This window comes from Bos grunniens, chromosome 8, assembly GCF_055505025.1.
Source record: "Bos grunniens cultivar Pamir isolate PY7600 chromosome 8, Bosgru_T2T1.0, whole genome shotgun sequence".
Classification (NCBI taxonomy): Eukaryota; Metazoa; Chordata; class Mammalia; order Artiodactyla; family Bovidae; genus Bos; species Bos grunniens.
Window position 1 is genome coordinate 68,112,813 of NC_141172.1, and position 24,972 is coordinate 68,137,784.

Here is a 24,972-nt window from a genome sequence, read left to right on the forward strand (position 1 = left end):
CCCTGTCAGGTAGGTAGCATGGTTAGCCACATTTTTTAGATGAGGAAACTGAGATTCAGATAGGTGAAGGAACATGCTTGAGACCTCCCAGCTAGTAAGTGGCACAATCAGGATCAGGCAAAGTAGGTTTTATTATCTACTTTACAGAAAGAGACGCTCAGCTGGGGGAAATCAGTCCACTTGCTTGAAATCTCACAGCAGGTCTGAGGGTGGCAGCCATGATGCATGTTTGTCCAGCAGAGGGGGATGGAGAGGAGACCGACCACTGAGCTGGTCCTTAGCCCTATTGGTTGGACTTGACCTGACCGAGGGACAGACAATGGGCCCCAAGACTGTGATCTCCAGGAAGGAACACTTGGCCGTGAGTCAGCCCCAGGTGATCGAGACTAGTCATACTGGCCCAGCAGCTGAGTGTCATCAGCGTGAACTCCTGACCCCAGCACCAGCTGACCCTGGGATGCTTACTCCTTCCTTAGAGGGAGGGGAGCAGGGAGGAAGGGTGTCTGACATCTGATGCTGGCCCCCTCTAAGCATCAGGGACAGAAAACACAGCTTTGTTCTTAAGGAAATAGGAGCTGCAGATCATCATCATTGATACCTAAGAGCCGTCAGTGGGGTGGGATTTTTATTTGAAACAAGTGAATCAGATCATTGCCCCCAAGTGCCTCTGGGCATCTTGCTACCTGGGGGCCCTCACACCATCTGGGCACAGGGAAGAGCCTCCCCACCCTGTGCCTCCCCCACCAGTTCTGCATCTCAGAGCCTTCTATTCCCGGTGTACAGCAGAGGGCAGCAGAAGCTTGGCTGTCAGGAGCCGCTTCCTCTGGACCCTCCTTCCCTCTCTCCCCACTCCAAGACTCAGCTTGCACTGAAAGGCAGTGCTTTTGGGGTGTGTCTCTGTGGTTCAGAGGGTGCCAGGGCCCCCAGGGTGCTCTCCACTCCTGGCACCTGCCCAGATACCTCAGGTGCTTGGCCAGCCCTTGGACACACTCAAAGGAGCCCATACAGCACAGGGTCCATGTCCCAAAGGTAGGGCTGAACCCAGAGGGTGGTCAGAGGCAGGGGCAGCTACAGGAAAGAAAAGCAGAAGGCCTTTACCTGGGTGGTCTCCTGTCCCCCAGTGAACCAGATTCAGGGTGAGAGAAGGAAACTCCAGTGGGAACAGAGACAGCGCTGGGAAGAAGTCAGGGTTAGCTGTTGTTGTTATTGCTTCAGGCGGAGGGGTTTTGCCCCCCAGGAAGTCCGGCTGGTACCCAGAGGCTGGTACCACCATCCCCATCATTATCAGCCATGGGGTGGGCACACCAGGGGGTGAGTGGAGGAGGACCGGTACTATGAGCCCCTCCAGGAAGAGAGGCAAGGTCACAGAGGAGACCCCCTTCAGGCAGCACTGAAGCTGTACATGTGCACACAGAGATGGGCGTGTAGACAGATGTGTGTGCATGTCACTGAAGAAGGGTGTCCAAGTCCACATGTGCCTGCGGAGGGCACGTGGCGTGGGAGAGTGTGCCCGGCAGCAGGAAGGATGTGGCCACGGGCTGCAATGCGGAGCATGAGCAGGTAAACAGACAACTGGAGCACCAACAGGAAAGACCAGAGGGTCCGAAGGATAAGCCAAAGAGCAGGAGGGAGCAGTTCAGCCTCCCTCCCTCCCTCCCAGGACCCCTCCCCAGGCCAGAGCACGTGGAAGGCAGCAGAGCGAGGGCGACTGCGGGCGGGGTCAACAGGCTTCCATACGTGGGAGGGCACTGGGCGCTGGGTTGCCAGGTGCGCACACAAGTCTTCATGCTGATTCCAGTGAACATGAAGGGGCATCCCTGGGCTATAGTTCATGGTGCGGCCCGTGCTCAATGGGGTGTGTACACGTGAGAGCACGTGTCATGGATGGGCTGTGTGTGTCTTCCCACAAGCGCATATGTGGCTCACCTGGAGGCTCCCACCCAGCCTCCAGTGTTGCCCGAGGAACCCCGAGGCCCCCAAAGCCCCCTAGGCACTGAGGTCCACCACCACATGTCGGTACACCAGAGTCTGTCCCTTGAAGCTGGGCGCCAGGAGCAGCTGGGCATCCCCAGCTGGCATGTAGCAGAAAGCCCGGGGGGCCTGCACTGCCAGCTCTTGGAACCGCACAAACTTCTGCCGTCCCTCATCCCACTGGTAGATCTGCGTGAAGGAGAAGTCGCTGCCTAGTGCCAGGTAGCGGCGGCCGCCCACCAGGAAGGGTTGCAGGGCCAGCGAGCCCCGGGAGGGCAGGGCCTGCACCTCGGAGAAGCGGGCACCCTCCCAGCGCAGGATCTTGGAGTCACCAATGTAACGGCTGAGGCACAGGTAGCTATCGCGGCCTGCACGGAAGTGTTTCACTGCCTGGGCATCAGGCACCTGGGTCACCTCACCCTGAGCCACAAACTGCTTCTGGGTACGACTCCACTGATAGATGACGGGAGCCTGCGAACTGCTGGACACGATCAGACGTGGCTTTCCCTCACCATCCACGAATTCCAGGTCGGTGTCACGGTGCCAGGGGTGCAGGGCCTGGTGGGAGTAGAAGCCGTTCTGATGCCAGCGGTAGAGGCTGGTGGCACCCGCCTTGGAGCTGTCGGCCACAGCGAAGTACCAGTCGCCGTCGATGCGGAAGGCCTCAAGGTCGTTGGGCTTGCGCACACGCTGAGGGTCAATGTCCTGCAGCTTGGTGAAGCGCGTGGTGTTGGGGTCCCAGTGGTAAATGTAAGAGCCCCCAAACAGCTGGGCCACCACCACATACAGCTGGCTGTCCACCACCATTGGCTTGCAGTGCACTGCAGAGGGGGCTGCAGGTGGAGGGGAGTGGTGTTAGGGGCCCCCCATGCCACACCCTCAGAAAAGAGGGTTGGGCCCTCCGAATAAGGCTCTCTGCTACAGCATTCTCTCCCTGCTGAATGTCCATCGTGTGCTCAATGCTTTCTAATTGTCTCACAGCTAAGAATCCATCTCACCATCACCCTCCCTTTGCCTTTGACTCCAGAGTTCCAATATAAGCTTACACTGAGCACAAAATAGGTGTTGCTAGATATTGACCAACTGAATAACCATCATGTCAGTTTATTGTGTACAAAGGCTCAGTGGTAAAGAATCACCTGCCAATGCAGGAGACACAGGTTCTATCTTTAATCCAGGAAGATCCCACAGGCTTTGGAGCAACTAACCCACTGCACCACAGCTATTAAGACTGTGCTCTAGAGCCTGGGAGCCGCAACTACTGAGCCTACCCGTGCTGACCCCATCCGGGCCACACCTGCTGAAGTCTGCGTGCTCTAGAGTCTGTGCTCCACAGTAAGAGAAGCCGCTGCAATGAGAAGCCCATGCAGCAACGAAGACCCAGCACAGCCAAAATTTAAATATAAATAAATAAGTAAATATATATATATATATATGATTCAGCTTAGGCATCCCCTCTATCAGGAAACCTTCCCTGATTGCCCAGGGTAGGCCTCTCCTTTGGCCCCCAGAGCATTGTGGTCATATCTTCCTCCTGGCACCTATGTATTACGTGGATGTTATCTGTGTATGTATCAACCTCCCCCCTCGCCAAAAACTAGAAAAGTTCCTCTTGTGGACAGAGACCATGTCTCATCTATCCTTCTACCTGTAGGAACTCAAGGAAGAGAAACAACAGAGCCCACCCCACCCTCAGGGCCACCACTGCCAGGCCAGGCCTAGATACCTGGGATTCTATCATAGTCTCGAAGCTGCCTTTCAACGTAGTCCCACTTGAGGATGGTGCAAGCGCTGGCTCCTGGCTGGGCCAGAGCCAGATAGAGATCGCTGGAGTAGAGGAAGGGCTCGGCTGACACTGCTGGGAAGGACAGCGTCTGGTACAACACGAAATCTGCAGGGATGAGGGATTAGGGGTTAGGGTTAGGTTAGGGAGAAGGGTTAGGGCTACTCGACTGGCAAGGCAGGGCACAGGGAGCATCCCAGGGGAGACCCAGCCTGATGGCCAAGGTGGGGCATCTCCTACCTGTGGTGATGCAGTCGAACTCACGCAGTGGTAGATCCTGCACCTTGTGCTCTTGGAAACGGGGTGGGGTGGCGCAGTAGATGGGCGCCACCGTGGTGTTGGTGTGTGCCAGCCACTCCACCAGCCACTTCACCTTGCAGTCACAATTGAGCGAGTTGCCCCGCAGGTCCCTGGATCGTGAGGGTGATGGAGGAGGCACAGAGAGGGGCAGGCTCTCAGCTGCTCTGCCCACCCAGGCCCTCTAGGTTTTCAGTAGATGTTGGCAAGGCTGCTGCTGGTTGCTCACGTGGCATCTTTGTGCCGGTCAGAGAATGGTCCCCCACAGGGTGGGCTCAGCCCTGCAGACACGTGCTTGACCAGGAGAGTACAGGCTGAGTTTCAGCCCCTACTTGCCTCCTTGGCCAGATGCCTTTTCCTGTGTAAGACTTCCACATCTATCTGTTTCATCCCCGTTCCTCCAAACCTTCCTCAGTCTGGGGCTTTTGTTTTCTTGTAGAAATACTGATCAATGACTGTGGCTATGCTACTGGACTTAAACCAGATTCAAATCAAACATATGTCCTAAAAGCACATATTCAAAAAGTACATCGTAGGAGGGAGGCTCAAGACGGAGAGGTGAAGTGAAGTGAGGTCGCTCAGTCGTGTCCGACTCTTTGCAACCCCATGGACTGTAGCCTATCAGGCTCTTCCGTCCATGGGATTTTCCAGGCAAGAGTGCTGGAGCGGATTGCCATTTCCTTTTCCAGGGGATCTTCCCAACCCAGGAATCGAACCCTGGTCTCCCACATTGCAGGCAGACACTTTACCGTCTGAGCCACCAGGGAAGTCCCAAGACGGAGAAGACATACGTATACTGATTGGTTTCCCAGGGGGCGCTAGTGGTAAAAAACCCCTCTGCCTATGCAGAAGACGTAAGAGATGAGGGTTTGATCCCTGGGTGGGGAAGATACACTGGAGGAGGGCATGGCAACCCACTCCAGCATTCTTGCCCGGAGAATCCTATGGACAGAGGAGCATGGTGGGCTACAATTCATAGGGTGGCAAAGAGTCAGACACGACTGAAGCAACTTGGCATGCACAGAGCTGATTTGCATTGCTGTACAGCAGAAACCAACACAACGTTTTAAAGAAATTATCCTCCATTTAAAAATAGATTAAAAAATAAAATACTTACCAAATTGGAAAAAATATACACATAATGTCTTGCATGCATTTTAAGAGGGTCCACAAATGCCTTGAAGAACCTCAACTTGAAAGGCTACCAATCTCTGTATAAATCAACCTAGCCTTCTCCCCCGCCCAAACCTAAACCCTCCCAGCCTGTCAAGACCTTATGGTCTTCCAATTCTGGCTCCCACACTGCTCCCTCCAGGGCCACGCCCCTTTGTGCCATTGTCAACAAAAAGTAGGACTCAGGCCTTACAAGTCACTCAGGATGTCCAGGGGCCGAAAGATGTCTCTAGGCAGTGTCTGCAGGTTATTGTTGGCCAGTGAGCTGAAAGAGAGACCTCTGGGTCACCTACCTGAAGGTCATGCCCAAGGCCAAAGGCCACAGGAGACAGGGGGCTTTGGGCCAGTGTATGAGCGTGATGTACTCACAGGTGTGTCAAAGACTTGAGTCCTCGGAAGGTAAACTTGGATAATGCCCAGATGTCATTGTTCTCAATGAAGCTGGAGAAAACAAGAACTTATTTCAGCTGCCATTCAGCATCCCAGACCACTTCCCCCAACCCCAGCTGCTTCCCTATGGCCCTTCTAGATTCCATCCCATGACCCTAACGCAGGCTTTCATTCTGAATCTGGACATGAAGCCTGTGGTGACAGGCATTCAGGTGGGATGGTTTACGCAGAGGGATGGATGAAACGACCTTCTGCTCGGGCCCTGCAGTCAGAGGATTCAAGGGCTCTCTTCCCACCTCACCCCCAGCCCTCCCCTCTCCATCTCTGTTCTCAGCCCTCCTCCCAATTCCCCTTTCCTTCCCACGCACAGGTACTGCAGGTGTGACAGTCCTGTGAAGGCATTGTCTCCAATCAGTGTAAACTTGTTGGAATTGAGTAACCTGCAGAGACAAAGGCGGATTAGCGTTTCCAAGGGCACTCCTGCTGTGCCAGCTCCCAGCCAGTTGCCTCACCCCCAAGCCATGCCTCCCACCCTGGGGACCCTAGCGGAGGGTCCTGGAGCAGCCTGGGTGGCAAGTCCAGGCGGGAATCTGCTCTGGTCCCAGAAGCTCCCAGGGCCCCCATTTGCTCCTAGGGTATATCTCTCCTGCCAAGTTGGGTCCTTCCCCACAGCTCTGCCTCCCACCCTCACCCAGCTCACTTCAGTTCGTCTCAGACCGATGGCAACTTTGAGGATAACCACGTTTATCTTTTCTTGTGACTGGGGCTTCAAGCATAAATAGCTCCCTTTGGAATTCCAGACCCTCCTGTCTTCCCTCCCTTTCAGCTCCAGGCTCTCTCTTCAAATCCTGATCCTTGGGGTCACTTGTCTCTAAGGTGACCTCTCTCACCTGCACTGTCCACCCTCTGGCTCCAGCCCGAACTATCACACCCAGTTCTTTGGGGTCTCCAGAGGACACAAGTCCATTCCTAACTGGGCCCCAAATATCCTCGTTCTTTGCTTTTGCTTGCAACCTGGACCTTCCTTCCCCAAACTGCTGCTCTCTGCGCCCCTCTGGACTCTGCACTGCTTCACTATTTGTGGCTTTCCCATTGGAGCGAGAGTAAGGGACACGTGCACCTTGACCTCCACAGGCAACTTAGGATCACTCTCCTCTCCCCTCCCCCTAGTCTTCCCTTCCCCTTCCGACCCTGCCCTTCAGCGAGGCCCTGTCCATACAGGAACTGCAGCAGTGGAAGGTGGGAAAACGCTCCATCCTGGATTTCGGAGAAGGCAGCATTCACCAGCGTCCTGCAGGGGACATCTGAGGGTCAGTAACCAAGGGGAGAATACAGGACTGTGCTGGGATGGCATGAAGTGGACAGGGCAATGTCTTCTGTATACACTCGCCTTGGAAACTCCCCATGTCACCTGGCTCCACCCCCCTCCCCCTCAACCTGAGGCTATCTTTCCCTTCTCACAAGCTCTTTATCATCCTCCACTACTGACTCCCTGAGCACCAAGGCCAAAAGAAGATTCCATTACCCATACCTGCTTCATCATCCAAACACCCACAGTGTGCTGGGTGCTGTTGAGGGATGGAGCACTGGGATGGGGTGGTGGATTAGCATCTTGCCCTCAGGGACCAACCACACAGCCTATCTAGTCCCTTAGGCTGCTTGCTGCAAGTGATAGGCTGGCTGGCCCCGAGCAGAGTGCTGGCGAGACCAGTGGCAGGCGTCCACCAGGGCCAGGGCACGGTAGGGGTGTATCTCCCTTCCACCCTTCCCCCTGCTGCCACCTTCCCCCTCCAAGAGGCCTTCTGTCCTTGGTATGACATCACAGGCAGGGGCCCCCATGCTCATGTAAACAACCCCCTCCCTCCAAGTCCAGTGCCTGCACACAGTAGGTCTCATTAATGCTGATGGTGATGATGATTCATTCTTGGCCATAAACACTCGCTTTTCCAGCCATGGCTGCTTTCCCCAGCATGACTGCAGAACTCCCAGCCAGGCTGGAGCCCTCCTGGTCCTCACACTCTGTAGAGAGGGAGCAAGGGTTCTCCCCAGAGCAGGGTTTTTGCCTTCTTCTTTCCCGCCCCCCACCCAACCACACCCCAGTCCAGAGCACTCACAGAGAGATGACCTCGGAGGGCAGGTTCCTGGGCACTGCCTTAGAGTCCACGCAGAAGGCAGTGTCCCTAGTGCAGGAGCAACTCGGGGGACAGGGGGGCGTCTTGGGGGGTCTCTTGGCGCCGACTTGCAGCATTAGGCAGAGGCCCAGGGTAGACAGCGCCAGGAGCCGGAGCCCTGAGACCCGCCTGGCCTGCAGCCCCGCCATGCTGCCTACGAGCTCGCGGCCCCCGCCCCACCGCTCCCGGCCACCCCGTGCGGGCGCTCCCGAGCAGCCGCTGTGACAGCTAGGGTCCCCCTGGCTGTCCTCTGCAGAGCTACTCCTCCGGCCCTCGGGCGCCGGCGGCCGTCCCCGCCCCTGCTCGCTCCCGCGAGCCGAGCACTCGGAGAGATGCAGAGATGCGCGGATCCGGGGGCCGAGCCGAGGGCTGACAGGTTGGGAGGACGCGGACTGCGGCGGGCGGCGGGGGCGCGCAGGGCGGAGCGGGGGAGTCCCCGGTGTGGGGAGGGGAGTAGCCACAGAAAGGAGTGGTTGCGCCCCGGTCGGCCGCTGCGCGCCCTGCAGGCGGTCTCCGGGGCCATCTGCTCACCGGCCTGGCACCCAAAGCGGCTGGGCGCTAGGGTGTGTGTGTGTGTGCGTGCGCGCGCGCGCAAGATCTCCTTGTGCAACCTTCACGCGTGCACACTTGTCTCTGCACGGACATATATTTCCCCGGGGCAGGCATTGCTACGCTTTGAATCTATGTGCCTCTGTGCTTCTATCTTGGCCCTCAGCGGCCTGTGAGCAGAGTTCGTGGCATGCCATGTGTCATAAGTGACGTGCGTGTATTTGTTCACATCTCCGAAGGCTAGTCAACAGAATGTGCCTTTGTGTCTGTGCGAACCTAAAGGGGAAATATCACTGGAGTTGGAATGGGAATGTGTGGAAATCCAGAACATTCCTCATGAGGCACAGTCTGTGGTCGAGGGTACTGGGAACGGCCTTGGGCATTTCCAGTCCAGCCCTTGGTTTAACAAAGGAGGAAACTAAAGCCCCAGTGCAGAGGAAAGCAGCCAGCCTTATCACATCTACTAGCTGCTGTGTACTCTGTGTACTTATCGCCTCAACCTTTTGAGGTCTTTGTTATTAAACACCTTTTGCAGATAAGGAAAGTGAGACCTGTAGTACCCAAAAAAGAAAGGGACAGAGCAAGGGTTTAAAACGCACTCTGCCTGACTCCCTGGGCTCCCTGGTAGCTCAGCTGGTAAAGAATCCGCCTGCAAGGCAGGAGACTCTGGTTTGATACCTGGGCTTGGAAAATCCCCTGGAGAAGCGATAGACTCCAGTATTCTTGTCTGGAGAATCCCAAGGACAGAGGCACCTGGCAAGCTACAGTCCATGGGGTCACAGTCAGACACGATGAGTGACAGAGAACACACGACCTGACTCCAGAGCCAACAACCGTTCTACACATGGGATTTTCAAAGTCTGGTCCAGGGAGCCCAGGGGTCTGAGGACCTTCCAGGGAGTCTTTGAGGTCAAAACAATTTTCCTAATCATGTTAAGGCATTATTTGCCCTTTTCATTTTCACACTCTTACAGAAGTACCCTGGAATTTTCCAGAGGTTACAAGACATATCTTCTATGAAATTAAAGAAATCTGCAAAAATGTAAAACAATGACGTCCTGCTCCATAATTTTTTGTTTTGTAAAGTAGTTAATTTCATTACATAATTTATGTTACATGTGCTACAAAACATTGGTATTCAGTCGCTAAGTCGTGTCTGACTCTTTGCAACCCCAAGAAGTGCAGCACGCCAGACTTCCCTGTTCTTCACTAGATATCTGCCTGAGTTTGCTCAAACTCATGTCCATTGAGTCAATAATGCCATCCAACCATCTCATCTTCTGTCGTCCCCTTCTCCTCCTGCCCCCAAATTTCCCCAGCATCCCAGGTCTTTTCCAGTGAGTCAGCTCTTTGCAACAGGTGGCCAAAGTATTGGAGATTCAAATTTAGCATCAGTGCTTCCAATGAATATGCAGGGTTATTTTAACTAAATTAATTCAGTTTTTAAAATTTCTTAGTAAATATCAATATGGTAAGTATCGATAGCTGTAAGACACATAAACAAAAGCACTTTAGGGTTTTCACTACTTTTTAAGTGTTAAGGGTTCCTGAAACCAAGAAGTTTGAGAACTGCTGCTCTCTACTATGTTATTTCCCAGGAGTGTGTGTGTGGGGGGAGGATGATTGTCTGAGAGCTCACAGGTACAGTTAAGTGGATGGGCTCCCAGTTCAGTGCTCTTTCCATCAGTCCAGAAAGCCAAGATCACTGGATAGAAGATGCTTCCCCAGCTGTCCCTAGCCTCTGCCAGACAGGGATTCTCTGGTGTGAGCGTTAAGTCCATGTTCTCCCAGCCAGGGATGCCCCTGCCCTTGGATGCTCACTTGCTACTGCCCGTCCAGCTGCCCGTGCTGCCCTCCCCATGCCAGTTTGTGGGAAGACAAGCAGTGGGGGTGGGGAGGGTGGCCTGGGCAGCTGGACAACTGTCCCCACCCGTCCCTGGCACGGCTGTGCCCAGAACACAAAGGGCAGAGTGAATCCTGTCCCTCCCCTGCAGCTGAGGGGCCAGAAGGAGGAAAAAGAGAAGGCACACACAGGAGTGGCTACCATGGGCTTCTCCATCACCCATGGTTCTCAGAGAGCTTTAACTCAGATACAGACAGAACGGGGCAGTCTGGGTCCTATTCTTAGCCAGTGAGAAGAGGTGCCCTGGGGGGTGAAGTCCATGATGATAATCATGACGACTGAACTTGCACATCGTGATGTCATTGGATCCTTACAACAACTTGGAAAGAGGAGCAAGATAGGCTGTATTAGTTCCCTTTCACAGATGAACACGTGGGTGCATGCGAAGTTACTTCAGTCGTGTCCGACTCTTTGCGACCCCATGGACTGTAGCCCGCCGGGCTTCTCTGTCCATGGGATTCTCCAGGCAAGAATACTGGAATGGATTACCATGCCCTCCTCCAGAGGATCTTCGTGACCCAGGGATCGGACCTGCATCTCTTATGTCTCTGGTGTTGGCAGGTGGGTTGTTTACCACCTGGGAAGCCCACAGATGAATGCACTAAAGCCAAGAAAGGCAGAATGACTTATCCATGGTCCCAGAGCTGAGCTTATCAGTGAAGCACTGTGTCTTCTACATACTGAGGGAATAAACTACTGACCCCTCATTAGGAGCCCTGTCATGTTTGGTGACAGTCTCATTATCACCGAGTAGAGTTACAGGTTGGCTGCATGCATGTGCCTGGCCCTGTGTGAAGCCTCAGGAAGGCATGGTCTCAGGGCTGGTCCCAAGGGCTGGCAGCCTGGTTGGGAAGAAGGGCAACACAAAACACCCACAGAGCTGAAGGGGACAGCGGTGCCTGCTAAGTGGCAGGTGAATGTGCAGGAGGGAAGGGGTGCTGTGGGTTAGGGTGGGAGCACAGAGGGGGTGCCACTGGCTCTTGCCTGGTCTTTTAGGGTGGGTGGTATTCAGAGAGGTAAAGAGGCATTGAAGGTATGCTTCCCAGCAAGGAGAAATGGCCTAAAGGCCAAAAAGTGAAAAGCCTATAGCGGAGGGCTGGGATAGTGTGGGGGGAGGTGAGGTGACAACCTGCATGCTCAGCTGAAGGTCCCTTGACCCTTTCTGGAAGGAAGAAAAGAATCCCAAGACCTTCCATGTCAGTGCCAGCATGTAAATTTCCCTTATGAAACTTGAGAACACCCTTCCTTCCCCAACTTCCAAAAAGGCAAAAATGAATTAATAAAGAAAGGGATAAAAACAAAGTTGTAAGAACCACAGCCTAACGGCAGCCGGCAGGGGAGACTTTCCCCAGCAGCCAGAGATGCTGGCAAGCTCCAGGCACAGCGCCTGCTCAGAACCAGAACAAGCCCCACAGCTGGATCATGCCCCACCCACCCCCAGGATGCCCACAGGGACCCCCAAGATGCTTGCCATTCTCCTTGGTTCTCCCGCTGGCCCACTGCCCATCTGGCTCAGGTCCAGTACGTGCGAGTCAGCCAATCAATCCCAGTGTTGCCAGGACAACCGGGGTGAGAGTGGGGGCCCTGGGGCCAGCAGGGGTGGGCACGGCAGGCAGGCTGTCTCCTGCATCTGGCACCTGCAGCAGCTGAGGCTGCATACAATCCCCAGAAGGATGTTTCTCCTCCCTCCTTCTTCCTGGACTCCCATCCCTTTCTTTCCCTCCTCCTAGGACACTTGCTGCTAGAGGCTTAGGCAAATATTTAAAGCAGCAGTTGGAGGTGAGGAGGGTGGTGGGAACAAACACTTCTGTCTCTCCTTTCCGGAGCTTCTCTTCTGGGACTCTCAGCTCAGATGCCATGCCGTTGTGTAACCTGGAGGCTAAAGGCTCTCCAGCTGGAGAGGGGGTCCTTGTGGAGACAAGGGAACCTGCCAGGGCTGGAGAGCTGGGGGCCAGCTCATGACTGAAGGGCAGGGCCAAGGTGGGGGGGGGGTGCCCAGCAAGGGACAGGAATTGGGGTGAAGTGTTGGAGTTCAAGTACAAGAAGAATGGGGTGAGGCCAAGAGAGGAGTGAGGTGTGGGGCTCTGACTTACACTCGAGTTAAAGTTCAGAGGTGAAGGCAATGTAGAGACCACTTGGCCCAGCAAATAGAGGGAGCTGGAGAGAAAGGAGGCAGTCATTAATTGACGTGGTTTATTACTACAAAGCAACAGAGACGACTTTGGGGAAAGAGACAGGAAAGCGGTAGAGAGGAGAAGAAGAAGATCCAGAAGCGGTTCAGATCTGGGTAAGAGCATCCTCAGGGCAAATGCAGGAACAGAGGATATAAAAAGAAGAGTGTTGAGAGGGTAGGGCGTGAGGCAGCACTAAGCAAGTGGGCTGATTCAAGGGCAAGGAGATGGGGACCCCCATCAGACACCACCACCAGCCCTGTGCAAGGCTGTCTGGGCATAACTGTCAGGTGAGGAACTGCTATCAAAAGCCTCTAGCTTGGGACTTCCCTGGTGGTCCAGTGGCTAAGACTCCACACTCCCAATACAGGGGGCCCAGGTCCAATCCTTGATCAAGGAGATAGATCCTGATGCCACAATTATGATAGAAGGTCTCAAGTGCCCAGTGCAGCCAAAAAAAAAAAAACCCTCCAGCTTGATCTCTGAAAATGGTTTGCTCCCTTGATGCAGAAAACCCACAGAAACATGCAAATCCAGAAGTTCAAATCTTCGTGTTCACTTTAGGAACATTCATGAAACGGCACAGGCTATCAAGGGTATGTATATCCCTAAAGCCACCAAGTATTTGAAGGATGTCACTTTAGAGAAGCAATGTGTGCTGTGCCCTTGTTCCAACTGTGGAGCTGGTTGATGTGCCCAAGCCAAACAGCGGGGCTAAACATAGGGTTGGCGACCCAAAAAGAATGCTGAGTTTTGCTGCACGTGCTTAAAAATGCAGACAGTAATGCTGAACTGAAGGGTTTCAATGTGGATTCTGTGGTCAATAAACCCCCAAGATGCCGCACAGAACTTTGCAGAGCTCACAGTCGGATTAACCCCTGTGGGACTCCCCCTGCCACACAGAGATGATCCTGACTGGGAAAAGAGCCAGTTATTCCTAAACTTGCACAGGAACTTGCGCAGAAGAGAAAGCTGTCCCAGAAGAAACTGAAGAAGCAAAAATGTATGGTCTGGAAAATAAATTCAGCATAAAATAATTGCAGGGACTTCCCTGGTGGGGAATCTGCCTGCCAATGCAGGGAACACAGATTCAATCCCTGGTCCGGGAAGATCCCACCTGCCCTGGGACAGCTAAGCTGGTGTGCCACAATTACTGAGAACTCACTCTAGAGGCAGTGCTACGCAACACAAGACGTCTCTACAACAGAAGCCTATGCACTGCAACTAGAGAGTAGCCCCTGCTGGCTGCAACTAGAGAAAGCCTACAAGCAGCAATGAAGAACCAGCACAGCAAAAGTAAACAAATAAATACAACTTAAAAATAAATGCAAAAAAGGTAAAACCAAGTTAAAAAGAAAAACCCTTCAGCTTACAAACAAGCCCATACAAAGAAAGAAAAACTGCATGTTAGTAAGAATGTATAACTAGAAGGGACAGTTTTCAGGATTTGGGAAAGAATGACCAGGGGCATGTCTGAGGTTAGGTACAAGATGTGTGGGAGTAGGCAAAGCAGGTATACCTGAATTGAAAATCTGACACTCCCAGGAAATTTATGAACCATTTATGAAACCCTGCACTGATGCCAAAGCACCTCGTGCCTTTGGTACTGTCCCTGTGGGTCCACAAGATTTCCCCTTCCTGGAGCTTAGGCTCCAGGGGCAATTTCGAGGCAAGTCTGGGGGCAAATCTGTTGGGAAGTGTGCTGGACCCATTGAGTCTGGCCCTTGGTTGCTGAAGAGGTTCAGCCTGGCAGAAGAACAGGAAAAGCCATAAGATGGCAGGGGCAGGTGCCAGCAAGAATGGTAGGCGCGCCAGGAAGACACCCACGGTGAGAGGTGTAGATTTCTCAAGGGCAAGGTTGCTCAGCTCACCCAGCTTTGCTTTCCCTGGGGCCAACAGGACTCACGCGCCAGGGCCAAGGGCCCTTAGGCGCTCTTGCAGCTGGCTTATCCGGCCCTTGGCTCTGAAGGGCCAGGAACAAACAGGCTTCAAAGCTGAGGGCTTGGTTGGCAGACAGGGACTGGGTCTTTTACCTCTGTCCTGTGTCCATGCTGGCACATATAAGACCCTCGTCGTACTCAGAGATGAGGAGGGAAGGTGTCTACAGCAAGATGGATGTGGGCAGCAAAGAGGTCTTGATGGAGAGCCCGCCGGTGAGTCTGATCGTGTGTACATGCATGTGTGTGTGTGTACATGTGCAAGAGTGTATCTGTGTACGATGGGCTCTACCTCCTCCAACCTCTCTGGGCCTGTTTCCTCACCCAAATTCATTCACTCAACTAACCTAGGACTGTGCTAAATTAAGACAGGGACACCAACCACTATGACAGAGACTCGGAGTGGCAGACTCAGCAGCCACTAATTCCCATACAAGGGGCTGCGAGCCATCAGAGGGGTCCGTGGAAAAGACTGTAGAGAGCACGGGAAAGGAGCCACTATGCAGGAAGTCACAGGAAGCTTTGCAGAAAAACTAACATTTGAGCTGGCTCCAGAGGAACAAGCTGGAGCTCACCAGGTGGAGAAGGAGGAAGGCATTGCTGGAAGAAGGGATCATACGCCTAAAAGCATGGATTTGGAGGGGAACTGGAGGGTATGGGTGTGGCTGGGATGTCAGAGGTGTGCAGGAAACAGCAGGAAGTGAGACTGGTGAAACAGGCTCTCTTGGATCTGTTCAAGCTAGACCTCACTTCTAAGCATCTATGAGTTTGTTGGAATCCAGGCCCCCTCCTCCAGGAAGCCTCTAACCGGCTCAGCCCTCTTCTACACGTCCATGGCATTGGTTGTTCAGTCCTGGGAGAGAGTGGGAGGGTGTCTCAGTTGTGCAGGGAGAAGGGGCATCTTCATGACCTCATACCTGTCTCCCCGCCTGCCCCACATGTCAGGACTACACAGCAGTCCCTGGGGGCCGGCTCCGCATCCCTTGCTGTCCCGTGAACATCAAACGCCTTCTCATCGTGGTCGTGGTTGTGGTCCTTGTTGTCGTGGTGATCGTAGGGGCCCTGCTCATGGGCCTTCACATGAGCCAGAAACATACAGAGATGGTGAGTAGGCTTGGGATGGGGTGGGCAGTGGATACAGGGCAGGTCAGATAGAGGCCCTGGGATGGGGTGGGCAGAGAGCAAATTGCCCATGGGGAATGAGGCGAGGAGGCAAGTGACACCTCAGGGAAGGACAGAGGGAAACAGGGTGGCAAACTTAGCCTGGGCTTTTTCACCAGCCCCCACCCCACAGTTGAACAATCTGTTTCCTCCAGTGCCTGGTTTCCCTGGGCCTCTCTGAGCTCCCAGGAAAGAAAGAATTGCATTTGAGTAAAGAACACTGGGGCTTCCCAGGTGTGCTAGTGGTAAAGAACCCGCCTGCCAATGCAGGAGACATAAGAGATGCAGGTTCCATCTCTTACGGGTCGGGAAGATCCCCTGGAGGAGGGCATGGCAACCCACTCCAGTAATCTTGCCTGGAGAATCCCATAGACAGAGGAGCCTGGAGGGTTACAGTCCATAGGGTCTCAAAGAGTTGGACATGACTGAAGTGACTGAGCATAGCACAGCACAAAGGGAACTGAGGGTGGGTATGAGCTGCTGGGATGAGTGGGGAAAGAGGAATGCCAGGCAGCACGATGCCCTCCTCTAGGTTCTAGAGATGAGCATCGCAGGCCCAGAAGCACAGCAACGCCTGGCCCTGAGTGAGCGTGTGGGAACCACTGCCACTTTCTCCATTGGCTCCACTGGCACTGTGGTTTATGACTACCAGCGGGTGGGTATGCTCGGACCTCTTGACCCCAAGGCTAGGGAACCAGTGATAATTCTGTGCTAGACCTCTTCAGGTTTGGCCTTCCTACAGGTTCATCTCTCCCCACCCCCAGGGCTTTTGCTAAGCCCCAGATTCCAGTATGACTCCTTCCAGTGCCCAACCTAGAGGGGGATGGCCTAGAGTTGGGAGTGAGCTAGGCAGCACCTTACTAACTGACCCTCTTGTATGTCCCCATGCCCAGCTCCTGATTGCCTACAAGCCAGCCCCCGGAACCTGCTGCTACATCATGAAGATGGCTCCGCAGAACATCCCAAGTCTCGAGGCTCTCACCAGAAAATTGCAGAACTTCCAGGTGGGTGTATGGGTAAGAGGGAGTGGGTTGGCTTTTCCCAGGGCTGCTGGCAGGAGCATTTTAGATGATGATTTTGTCACCTGTAAAACGCTGCTCCTCGTGGACTGCCAGGTGAATGTCCTCCCTGGATTCCCCTGCACTGAACCTTTCCTAGCCAAGTTCCCCATCCCCACCCTGCAGCCAAGCTGCTGGCTTAGCTGAGCCCACATACCCCCTGGGGGCTCTGATTCTAGCACAACACCTTCTTTACACAGAGAGACTGCCTGGCACACCTGAGGTCCCACGATAAGGACCACAGGTGAGACAGAAACTCAGTTCCCAGGCTCCAAACCAGATGCTCTTTCCAGGCCAAGCCCCAAGTGCCTTCCTCGAAGCTGGGCCAGGAGCAGGGCCATGACGCCGGCTCAGCATTCTCTGGGGACCTGGCCTTCCTGGGCAGGACCGTGAGCACCCTGTGTGGCGACGTGCCCCTGTACTACACCTAGGACTGGTCAGGTGAGCAGGTGTGACCTCCAGGGCACGGGAACAGACGCAGCCCGGGACGGTTTGGGCCACCTCTTCATGTCAGCTGACCAGGCACTGGGGGACCCAACAAGATGGGGTCACCTACAGAGCTCCAGGGAGGGAGGGTTTCACAAACATCCCCTCCAGTCCTTCTCCCTCACATAATAAACAGTGTTTCTTCGCTTCCCAGGGCCTCAGGAAGCCCCAGAGGGACAGCGGAGATCCAGGAGCAAAGGGTCTTGTGCAGACTGGCAGGAAGCAGATCCTGTCGACACCACTGGGACTGGCCCTGCAGAAATGGGACTGTGGGAGGAGGTGGGCAGAGGAGAAGCAGCTCCTAGGGCCCAAGGGGGCTCCTACCACCAAAGATTAAAGCATCCTGATTGCAAAACGAAGGGTGTACCTCGTCTGTCCTCTCACAGCCCGGCTCTTGGTGGGGGCCGGCCAGGGGAAGGCTAGAGCCTTGGGGGCGCCAAGCCGGCTTTCCCGTTCTCCCCCGATCCCAGGGTGAGGAGACTGGGGAGCAATCCGCGGGCTCCAGGCGCCCTCCAGTGGCGTCTCCCGAGGGAGGGAGCGAGACGGAGACGGCGAGAGACCGAAGGACCGAACTAGAGGGACAGGGACCGAGATGGGCGAGAGCGAGGGTCCGAGAACCGGAGACAGCGAGAGCCGCAGGCGGGGAAACGCAATCCGAGACAAGGGGGGTTAGAGCGGGGCGGAGGCTGCACGATCGACCCGACGGCGTGTCCGGAGGCCCAGGAGGGGGCTCGGGCCGGACACCCCGGGGACCGGCGCCCCCTCCCCGGCCCCGCCGCCTCGCGCCCCGCGCCGCCCGAGCCCCCTCCAGGCCGGCCGGCTCCGTGCCCTCCCCGCCTCCGGCTGGCGTGCGTCCCGGCCCGGCCGATCGCCGTCCCGGCCCCGAGGGGGGCCGAGCTCCGGGCGAAAACCCGCCCTCCAGCGAGCTCATTTCCCTAAAGAGGGGGAGAGGGAGGGAGGGAGAGAAGGAAAGAGACGGAAAGAAGGGAAGGGAGAGCGGAGAAGCCGGGCCGGAGAGGGGGCGGGAGACAGGAAGGAGGGAGGGCGAGCAGAGGGAAGGGGAAGAGGTAGGGAGAGCTCGGGGGGAGAGCGGGCGGCCGGGAGCGCCCTCCCCTCGCCGCCAGTCCTCCGCTTCCCCTCTCGCCCGCTCCCGCGTCCGGGTGCGACCCGCCGCCGCCGCTGCCGCCGCCGCCGCCGCCGCCGCCGCCGCGCCCGCCAGCATGCCCGGCGTGGCCCGCCCGCCGCTGCCGCTGCTGCTCTGGCTGCTGCTGCTCGCGCGCCCCGGCCGGCCGCTCGACTTGGCCGATTACACCTATGACCTGGGGGAGGAGGACGACGCAGAGCCCCTCAACTACAAAGATCCCTGCAAGGCGGGTAGGTGCCCCCGACTCCGCCGGCCGGTCCCCGGGGCGCCAGGGCCGGGCGCGGGCGGCCCGGGGCCCGGAGGGAGGCGCCGGCTGCTTGAGGGTTCGGGGGAGGACAGTCCGGTGTGGGAAGCTGGGAGCTGCCTGGTTGGCAATGCAGTGGGGAACAAAAGAAAGAGGGAGAGAGTGGAGGGGGGAAGTTTGGGGGAATTGTAGGGACTGAAGTTTTGCTGCTATTGGTGTGAGCTGCCCAGTGGCTACCTCTGGTGTGACCCCAGGAGGGTTCCTCCCGGGATACCGGGAGGAAACCTGTGGCCAAGGAGGCTTTTCCTTCTACTGGAAACTTTTCCGGCCAAACTCCTGTGTGTGTGTGTGTGTGTGTGTGTGTGTGTGTGTGTGTGTGTGCACACGCAGTTTTCCCTTCTGCCAGATCCGGGGCTCCAGCACACTGGTGTTTTCCATCCTGTCTGTCTGGGCTGCCCTAGGGGCTACACATCTGTCCGGCTGGGTTCAGGGAGGCCTCAGTCGCCAAGCAGGTCTCCTGAGACCTACCCCCACCCCCCACCCACCCAGTCCAAGTGGAAGAAAGTTTTTTTCAAGGGATCCTCTGAGATCATGCCCCCTGGGGATCCCATTTCCCCACCAGCAGCAGCAGTTTACTGAGACCTCAGAGACAGCTGTCAAAAGTCAGAGAAGCCAGCTCAGGACTGGGACTGACTTCTGTCCCCCTGTGCCAGAGGCCCCTGCCAAGGCCAAGTGGTGGTGGAAAGGGGGGAAAACAGAACTTAGGTACTGTATATCAGCTCTCTCCATCCTGCAGACACTGGAGGTTAATTAGCCCAGGTCAGGGCCCCAGAGGGTGTGTGTGTGTGTGTGTTCTTTGTCCATGAAGACCTGGTGTAACCCCTTCACTCCTGCTGGGCCCAGAGGGATTCCCCCCTCTCCCCCCTACCAGAGTGACCAGATGGTCTTGCACTCCAGCCATTTGCCTGATCGGATGACCCTGAACAGGCTGCCATGGACAAGAGAACACACAGGGCATAAGATATCAGAACCTTTCCTCAACTTCCAGCCTCTGATTTCAGACTGTCTCCAAATAGCCAGGGCCAGGGGAATGACTCGGGGTGCTTGGAATTCTAGACATACCTGTGGGTGGCACGGGGGACAGGGGGTCAGGTTGCTCTGGTTCTGACCCAGGGGACCCCTCTTCGGGTGATGGAGCAGAGCAAACTACAGGCATAAGGGACCTTCCAGTGGGAGCAGGAGAAGCCGAAGCCGAAATCCTTCCTCCTCCACCCGTGCTGCGCTGTGAGCAAACCAGATGTTAGCCTCCATCTTTCTCACTGGGCTTGGGGTGGACATAAGGCTAAGTGGCCAGAGTGTGGGCTTTGCAGGCAGGCAGACATAGCTCTCAATCCTGGACCCACAACTCATTAGCTGTAGCATCTTGGGAACAGTAATTATCATCTCTGGACTTTGCTTTTCTCACCTGTAAAATGGAACTGATAATACATTTCTCGGTAGAGTTGGTGGTGAAGATTAAATGTGAGAACACATATAAAATGTGTATTAGAGCTTAACACTCAGGAAGCACTAAATAAACATTGGTGGCTTACCCCATGTTTTCTGTGCCTCACACACTTACTTTTTTTTTTTTTTCCTGAGAAAATGGGCTTGGTTTTCAGGAAAAGAGAATAGCTTCCTAACCCCGTCCTGTGTCATTTTCATTCAACTGGCCTGCATTTGGGCTTCCCTGGTGTCTCAGACAATAAAGAATCCACCTGCAATGCAGGAGACCTGAGTTCAGTCCCTGGGTGGGGAAGATCCCCTGGAGACAGGAATGGCTACCCCTCCAGTATTCTTGCCTGGAGAATTCCATTACAGAAAGGTCCCAGGCCATGGTCTTGATGTTGTGAGAGAAAGAATTATAAGCCAGGCTCCCTGCCCTCAAAGAGCTTACAGTCCAAAGGGGGCACAAGACATCTGTGGATGAACCAACTGCACAAACCAAGATATCTTATGTGCCACCTTGGAGGGAAAGCCCTTAAAGGCTCAAGGAACCTCTTGCCCCATGGTAGTGGTGCTGGCAGAGAAACAGTGATCACAGCATGCCGGGAAGGCTTGGGAAATCTTCATGGAGAAAGAGAGCTGGACAAGGCCTTAAAGAATAGGAAGGAAGCCAGGCTGATGTATTTCACTACCAGTTGGAAATTGGAGCGATTTTTTGGAGCAGGGAAGGTTCAGGGCTCCATCCCAGTCTCAGATTTCATGCTGGCTGGGTGGGGCTAGCTGAGTTGGAACTTCAAACGAAGGCTTTGGAGCAAGTTCTCCACTAGGGTGAAGTGAGGCTTGTGGGGAGCTGGGCCAGACCTAGGGGTGGCCAGGAGAGCCTGACAAGGCCAAGACTTGGGGTTGGAGCGGGCTTCCCTCCTTAGTGTGACTGGTACAGCCCTTCCTCCCTCCTGCCTGACTCCTAAGACCCCATATCAGCACCCTCGGGCCTCAGGTCCCCAGATTCTTTCCTCTGTTTGTGTTAACTTCTCCTGCCTGCCGTCACCTCTTGCCCCAGCTGAGCCCTGACCTCCAGATGCTGGTGGCAGATGGTGTCTGACTTGACTTCCTTTGAACGCACCTGGCTGTACCTGCTTGATGCTCTCCAGCTCCCTTCTCTTCCTTCTCCTTCTTCTGACTGTCAGAGTTGGGGTTACTGTTGGCGGTAAGGACAGAATTAAGACCCTTGAGACCCTGGAGAGGTTCTGGCAAGACCAGAGCAAAGGGCAGGAAGCCAAAATAGCCTGTGTGTGCTCAGAGCCGTTTCCACCAAGCCCTCTTTTTCTCTCCCAGGGAGATTGCGACTCAGCCCTCATTTTTTGTATGTTGGGATGCCAAACCATCAAGGAAATCGTTTCCCAAGATTCCCAGTTCCTTCTGCTCCAGATGACTCAGGGCTCTGGGAGAGACCATAGAGGCAAGAATTGGGACGCAGCTGCTCCATTCAGCAGAGAAGCCCACAGGATGCTCCTGAGCCAGCAAGGACCTTAATTCTGCCTCAGTTGGCAGCTCAGAGATATGCTATGGGGAGGCCAGGTGGTCTAGTAGCTCACCATCCTTATCCCAGGGGCTTTGTAGCCCAGATTTGGACTTCACAGGGCCTCAGAGGAGTAGATTATAGGCTCTGGAGGTTGAGAAGCAATTCCTTCTCCTGCCAGACCACTTCCCCCCTCCAGACACGCTGCATGAGTCACCCACCCACCTATACCCCTGCTCCATGAGTCACCTTCTCTTTTCGGTGCCCCAAGGAAGGAGGAAAAGTCTTATAATCTTCCTGGACTCGGGATGAACGGGGAAACATTGGGACTCCCCTGGAAGAAGCAGCTCCAGAAATTCTAGTTTCTCCAGGGATTTTGGGAAAAGATATTGGGGGAGGAGGGGATGCAGTAGAGTGCATCACTCCTCAGGCCACTAAAGACCTCCTAAGGATAGCCAAGGGATTCAGCTACTCTCCCTTTCTCCTCTCCTCTCTCCATTTCTAAAGGTGCCCCTCTCCTTCAGTGAGGGGGTGTAGCCTGTGAAATGGGGTGTGCACATACAGTTCTTTGTGTATTTGAAAACACTGGGACTTGCACAGGGAAGCAGTTAGTGTGTTTTTACACGTCTGTGGGTGTGTCCCTGCTCTATGGGCAAGTCTATTCAACTGTGCGTGTGGGTACTCCTGAGTACATGTGTATGTGCTCATATGCCCCTGTGTGTAAATGTATGGCTGTGATTAAGTACATGCAAACACTTGCAGGGGGGCTTCCGAGTGACACTAGTGGTAAAGAATCTGTCTGCAATGCAGGAGACCCTGGGTTTGATCCCTGGGTGGGGAAGATCCCCTGGAGGAGGAAATAGCAACCCACTCCAGTATTCTTGCCTGGGAAAATTCCAAGGACGGAGGAGCCTGGTGGGCTATTATCCATGGCACCACAAAAAGTCAGACATGACTGAGTGACTAAACACACACACAGACAGTTGCAGGAGCTTAAGCATGTCCTCCCCCAGCTAGAAGCTTGCTAGAAGCCTGCATTTGTGTGATGGGTGGGACCTGTGTAGGACGCCTGGTACACATGGTTCTGTATCACACCAGCCAGGCTCCTCTCCGTCCTTCCAAAAGGGGAGGCGACTCTGTGGAGTCCCAAGGCCAACCGAAGGATGTGCTCAAGGGATGCAGCTTGATGTCTTTCATATCCTGCTTGAGGTCAGGGGACTGGCTATGGAGCATTCATAAATGCCCCTGGCTGATTTATAGCCTGAAAACAAAACAAAATGTTTGATTCCATGTTGAAAACAACTACTACTCTGACCTTGACCCTTCCTTCTGGGTGAGGAGGGGCTTCCTGGACTCTCCAGAATCCAGTTTCCCTAACTGCCCTGGAGGGCACTGCGCATGGTCAGGGCCTTCAGCTCCCGGCCATAAGGGTCTCCTGCCCACCCCATCAACCCTCCCGCCTTGGTTCCTTCGCATTCTTCAGTCATGACATTCACACCACTAGCCGCTGCTGACAGTGAGTGCTCCACTTCTAGACTAGCCCAGGGCCTCTAGCCTAGCCCAGGACTGGTCCTGCCTTCTGCTCAGCTAGCCCTCCATACTGCCTTGCTCCCACAGGCCAGCACAGTTCTGTGGCCTCTGTACTTGGAATGAAAGGTTCTGCTTCTCAGGGGCTTCAATGAGCCCAGAGGCCTGTGTGGGTGAAAACTGTATGGCCTTGAAAGTAGAGAGCTGACCTTGAGACCATGGGGCTCTTATTGGGGTGATATTAACAGTGGCCATTTAGTGGGTGCTTACTATGCTCCAGGCTTTGTGCTGGACGCTCTCTTTACATGCTTTATTTTGTGTAGTTATCCTGGGAGACAGATTCTTTTATTAGCTCCTTTTTTATGTAGGGGAAAATTGAGATTTAGAAGAGTTTTTGTGACTTGTCAGTGAGAGGGTAGTCACGCAGATTCAAAGCAGATCTGTCTGACTCCAAAGACCTTGTTCTTCGCTGCTGTGTCCGAAGATGAGTTTAAATATCCAGTCACATTGTATCCTTGTGATGCCTATGGTTGTGGCTGTGTGAGCCTGAGGGTACAGAGTCCGTGTAGAGGTGCAAAGAGAGCAGAGGTGTAGGGGCATTCATGTGGCACTGGGTGCCTGTGTAGACTTTAGCACATAGGACCCGCCACCACCTCTGTGGGGTGTGTCTCCCATCCCATGTCTTTGCTCAGACCACAGCTGAGAAGCACCTTGTATTGCTGTCCCATCAGTTGCTGAGCCAAGGCCACCAAGATGTTTTCAGTAAGAAAATCTTTCCCATGTGGAGGAAGAAGTTCTGGGCCACTTACCAGTTGGTGACCTTGGCCAAGTCGTTTCCCATCTCACATTCAAGTGTTCTGATCTCTCAAGTCAGGGCTGGCGTGAGCGCACGTGCTAAGTCACTTCAGTCGTGTGCGACTCTTTGCAACCCCATGGACTGTAGCCGGCCAGGCTCCTCTATCCATGGGAATTTCCAGGCAAGAATACTGAAGTGGGTTGCCATGCCCTCCTTCATGGGATCTTCCCAACCCAGGAGTCAAACCTGGCTCTTGCATTGCAGGCAGATTCTTTACCACTCAGCCACCGTTTCCCGGCCCACTCAAGTCAGGGAGGAGGGCTCAAATCTAACCACTAGGTTATTTCTCCAAGAGTTTGTAATGGGATGCTCCTTGGCAAGTGTATGGCTGGAGTTTGGCTTATTGGGAATATCCCTGGCGGGCCAGGATTAATGAATTCATTAATGTGAGAGCACTTTGTCAACAGGAAAGCACCAGGCAAATTTCAACAGATATTTACATAAGGTGTCATTATTGCTACTATTACTGGCTTAAAGGGTTTGGAACTTGCTGTTGGTTTGTGTGTGTTGGAGCTTCTGCATGTGTTTTAGGACTGTCTGTGATGTGTATATTTTTTGGTGGATGTGTGTTTCTGAATGAGTATTTTTGTGTATATGTATTTAGAATATGGGCCTTCCCTGGTGGCTCATTAGAAAAGAATCTGCCTGCCAATGCAGGAGGTGGGAGTTTGGTCCCTGGGTTGGGAAGATCCCCTGGAGAAGGAAATGGCAACCCATGTCAGTATTCTTGCCTGGGAAATCCCATGGACAGAGGAGCCTGGCGGGCTGCGGTCCATGGGGTCGCAAATGAGTCAGACATGACTTAGCAACTAAACAAACAATTTAGAATGTGGGTTCTACAAGCTGACGAACTCGAGTGCAGTGAGCACTGGACTGGGAATTGGGAGGCCTGAGGTATAAATCCAGCCTTGGTAGTGACTAGCAGCATGATCTCCATTAAATCATCGCCCTTCTGGGCCTCAGTTTCTGCATCTATAAAATGGGACACTGGCCTAGACAACTGATAAAGTCATTCCACATTCTGCCCATCCAGCTCCAGGTCACACCTGTCGAAGAGTGAGTGTCTGTTGGCACATGTTTGCAAGCCCGAAGTATGTCAGCATGACACTTGACTTGAACAAATGTATATCGAGTGCCTGCCACTACC

At 54.4% G+C, this 24,972-nt stretch overlaps 3 protein-coding genes across 10 annotated transcripts in view; 2 read left to right on the top strand and 1 right to left on the bottom strand.

The window, feature by feature from the left end:
- Nucleotides 1–113: 113 nt before the first annotated feature.
- On the bottom strand, nucleotides 114–8,367 carry LGI3 (leucine rich repeat LGI family member 3). Of its 3 annotated transcripts, XM_086416136.1 has the most exons (9): nucleotides 7,729–8,367; nucleotides 6,834–6,905; nucleotides 5,983–6,054; nucleotides 5,594–5,665; nucleotides 5,418–5,489; nucleotides 3,995–4,164; nucleotides 3,698–3,862; nucleotides 2,484–2,804; nucleotides 609–1,572 (listed from the first exon to the last, which is right to left on the bottom strand). In XM_086416136.1, exons 1-9 carry the CDS (start codon nucleotides 7,932–7,934, stop codon nucleotides 962–964), a joined length of 1,761 nt encoding a protein of 586 aa, XP_086272262.1. In that variant the 5' UTR covers nucleotides 7,935–8,367; the 3' UTR covers nucleotides 609–961. The 3 variants fall into 3 exon arrangements, with proteins under 3 accessions (XP_086272261.1, XP_086272260.1, XP_086272262.1); XM_086416135.1 differs by having other exon boundaries at nucleotides 114–2,529; XM_086416134.1 differs by having other exon boundaries at nucleotides 114–2,804.
- A 6,038-nt stretch (nucleotides 8,368–14,405) lies between these two features.
- On the top strand, nucleotides 14,406–17,405 carry SFTPC (surfactant protein C). Of its 2 annotated transcripts, XM_086416160.1 has the most exons (6): nucleotides 14,407–14,561; nucleotides 15,291–15,449; nucleotides 16,039–16,161; nucleotides 16,400–16,510; nucleotides 16,858–17,005; nucleotides 17,205–17,405. In XM_086416160.1, exons 1-5 carry the CDS (start codon nucleotides 14,457–14,459, stop codon nucleotides 16,993–16,995), a joined length of 636 nt encoding a protein of 211 aa, XP_086272286.1. In that variant the 5' UTR covers nucleotides 14,407–14,456; the 3' UTR covers nucleotides 16,996–17,005; nucleotides 17,205–17,405. The 2 variants fall into 2 exon arrangements, with proteins under 2 accessions (XP_086272287.1, XP_086272286.1); XM_086416161.1 differs by lacking the exon at nucleotides 16,039–16,161 and having other exon boundaries at nucleotides 14,406–14,561.
- A 605-nt stretch (nucleotides 17,406–18,010) lies between these two features.
- Nucleotides 18,011–24,972, top strand: part of BMP1 (bone morphogenetic protein 1) — a 47,538-nt gene continuing 40,576 nt past the window's right edge. For 2 of the 5 annotated variants that reach the window (XR_015169990.1, XM_086416127.1), the window contains exon 1: nucleotides 18,011–18,424. Coding sequence is in view for 2 of the 5 variants with exons in the window: in XM_086416125.1 (XP_086272251.1) it covers nucleotides 18,271–18,424 (154 nt within the window). In the remaining 3 variants the exon portion in view is untranslated. The remainder of the gene's footprint in view (nucleotides 18,425–24,972) is intronic. The other 3 variants (XR_015169989.1, XM_086416126.1, XM_086416125.1) reach the window with 2 other exon arrangements.